This window comes from Botrytis deweyae (assembly GCF_014898535.1).
Source record: "Botrytis deweyae strain B1 chromosome Unknown BDEW_010, whole genome shotgun sequence".
NCBI classification, from domain to species: domain Eukaryota; kingdom Fungi; phylum Ascomycota; class Leotiomycetes; order Helotiales; family Sclerotiniaceae; genus Botrytis; species Botrytis deweyae.
Window position 1 is genome coordinate 1,306,110 of NW_024066217.1, and position 2,388 is coordinate 1,308,497.

A 2,388-nucleotide genomic window follows, 5' to 3' on the forward strand; every position below is an offset into this window, starting at 1 on the left:
TTAAACGAAAATGTATTTTTAGTGTATTATTCAAATGCGCGTTATCGGCCTCGGTAGTATACATGGTTTGAAAGCAAGATAATCTTTCGGGGAAAAGAGGCATTCGAAGCGCGAATCTCTTAGCAATTCCCCACTTCACATAAGCCGTGGCACGCAGAGCTGTAAACGAAGTGATATATATACTCCACTCTCCTCTTTAATTTGTCAATTATCCATCAACGTTCATACAAAAGACTCCTTATATATCTCCTGGCCCATTCTTGAGTGTTCTTATATATAGAGATCTATTTCGTTAATTGAAAATTCGGTCAATCATTCTACTTCATTATGTTACCTCAAGCGCAGTCAGAACCCAAAGTCGTAACCCGTACATATAAACCTTTTTCGCCGGAATTCTTTGGACAGGTTGAGGAGACTTCGGATGAGGAAAGAACTACGCATGAGGGGAATTGTCATTGTGGTGCCATTGCTGTTAGTACTTTCCTCTTTTCAACAATGTATACTACACGGAATTGTGTAAAACTCGTGTGACGAAAAGCCCCTGACTAACGCCACGCCAGTTCACTGTAACACTCAAATGGCCATTTCCCAAATACACCGTTAATTCATGTACTTGTTCGATCTGTACTCGTAACGGATATTTATTAGTTTATCCCATGAGACAAGATGTTAAATTCTTAGGTGGTAAGATTGAGTTTCTTTCCTCCCCCATTCTTGCAATTTAGATAAATATCTAACCAAGCACTAGATTCGGAGGAAAAGATGGGATCTTATAAATGGGGTCATAAAGTTGCAGATCATAGGTTCTGCAAAACTTGCGGGAGTAGTATTATGATTGATCTGCGTCGACCAGAGACGTTTGGGGAAACGGATCCTAGAAAGGATATGGTGGGCATCAATGTGAGTTCATTTTCTCGTGAATTTTTGGATTCTGCATTAGAAAATATCCAAATCTGCATAGCACGTGGATATTTTGGAAGCCAGTGCTTCTGGAATTTTCAATGTCGATTATCGAAAAATGCAATGGATAGAGGGCCGACTCCTCAACTTACAGGATGGAACAAAATATCAATCGAAGGAGTATCATTCATGGACTAACACTGAACAGGTACGAAACTTCAAAAACGTCGATCTTGATGCAATGAGTTATACTTATTTCGATGGGAAGAATCTCATCTAATTTAGCAATTCTCCTTATCCTGAAACGCAACCTGGACTCATGTTTTAGAGCAGCGTTCAAAGGGGCTCTGAAGAACATCTCAAGGTGAGATGCTTACTATCTTAGAACTTCTCAATTAAACCGTTGTGTTTATTGCTGATTCATGCTTGAAAAATGTTGTAAAATTTACAGACTAGCATCTATAAATTATATACAGAGGAAGGATGCATCCGTAAGGCGTAGCACCTACATGTTGGTTCCTTAAACATCATGTAAATAATTCACAAAAAGGCGTGGAGAAAAGAATTACCGCTTCAGTATTTCACTCTGTACCTCAATCATATATCGATATGTTTAGAACATTGTTGTCATGCATCAAATCTAAAAGTATGTCGAGTGTATCGGCAAATGTTATGTGCTTTGGTTACCAACTGTCTGCGTAGCGCTCTCATCATAAGTAGTTTTGAGTTATTACAACGCGGCGGTTGCGGCTGTCGCTCAGCTTAGATTTGGGACATCAGCCGTTCTTTTGAGAAGGTTTGAGATATAGATGGTTATCTGTTGTATGATCGTAGGTATAAGTATAAGTAAGTATCACCAAATTCTACTATCGTACAGAAACCTTACAATGAATAATGTGAAGCTCATGTTTGATATTAACCAATACGTCATAATAAGGAGTAGACCTCATTCTTAACTTCCCTTTCAATATGCCCATATATTATACTCCGACTTACATTCTCCTCATTCCATCGCACAAATCCCAGTCTAGTCCCAATTTCGGCTCTGAGAACCGCCTTAAAGATTTAGATATTTGAAGTCCAGAATCGTTTGTAGGCCTTACAATCTCCTCAATGTGTGTATCCTCTGGCATGGCCACTCACACCTGGTCTAGTAGGTAAACCATCGAATTGTTTATCTGCGGCGCACTCACGATTATATTTGCGGTCCAACAAGTCTTCTGCTTGATGACTACAAATAAGATCGATTCTTTTCGATACAATTTCTTAATCCTGTTTTTCTTCCTCGAAAGTCGAATGTGATTCCTTGCCTGTTTGAGATCGACATCGAATCGACTATTGGTTCGAAGCGAAGAATTTTCATATATATTATGATTTTAGAAAGACATTCTAAAGAAATTATTAAAACGTCTTATACTTTATCTATATTTATTTTATACTAGTCTTTATCTTATATTGATTCTAATAGTATAACTTTATATATTGTTT

The 2,388-nt window shown here is 37.9% G+C and overlaps 1 protein-coding gene across 1 annotated transcript; it reads left to right on the plus strand.

Annotated features, from left to right (window-relative positions):
• Positions 1-204: 204 nt before the first annotated feature.
• EAE98_005463 (uncharacterized protein) lies at positions 205-1,599 on the plus strand. Its single transcript, XM_038953085.1, has 4 exons — positions 205-471; positions 561-684; positions 749-900; positions 1,109-1,599. The coding sequence occupies exons 1-4, from the start codon at positions 328-330 to the stop codon at positions 1,178-1,180; spliced, it is 492 nt and encodes a 163-aa protein (XP_038810927.1). The 5' UTR covers positions 205-327; the 3' UTR covers positions 1,181-1,599.
• Positions 1,600-2,388: the final 789 nt, after the last annotated feature.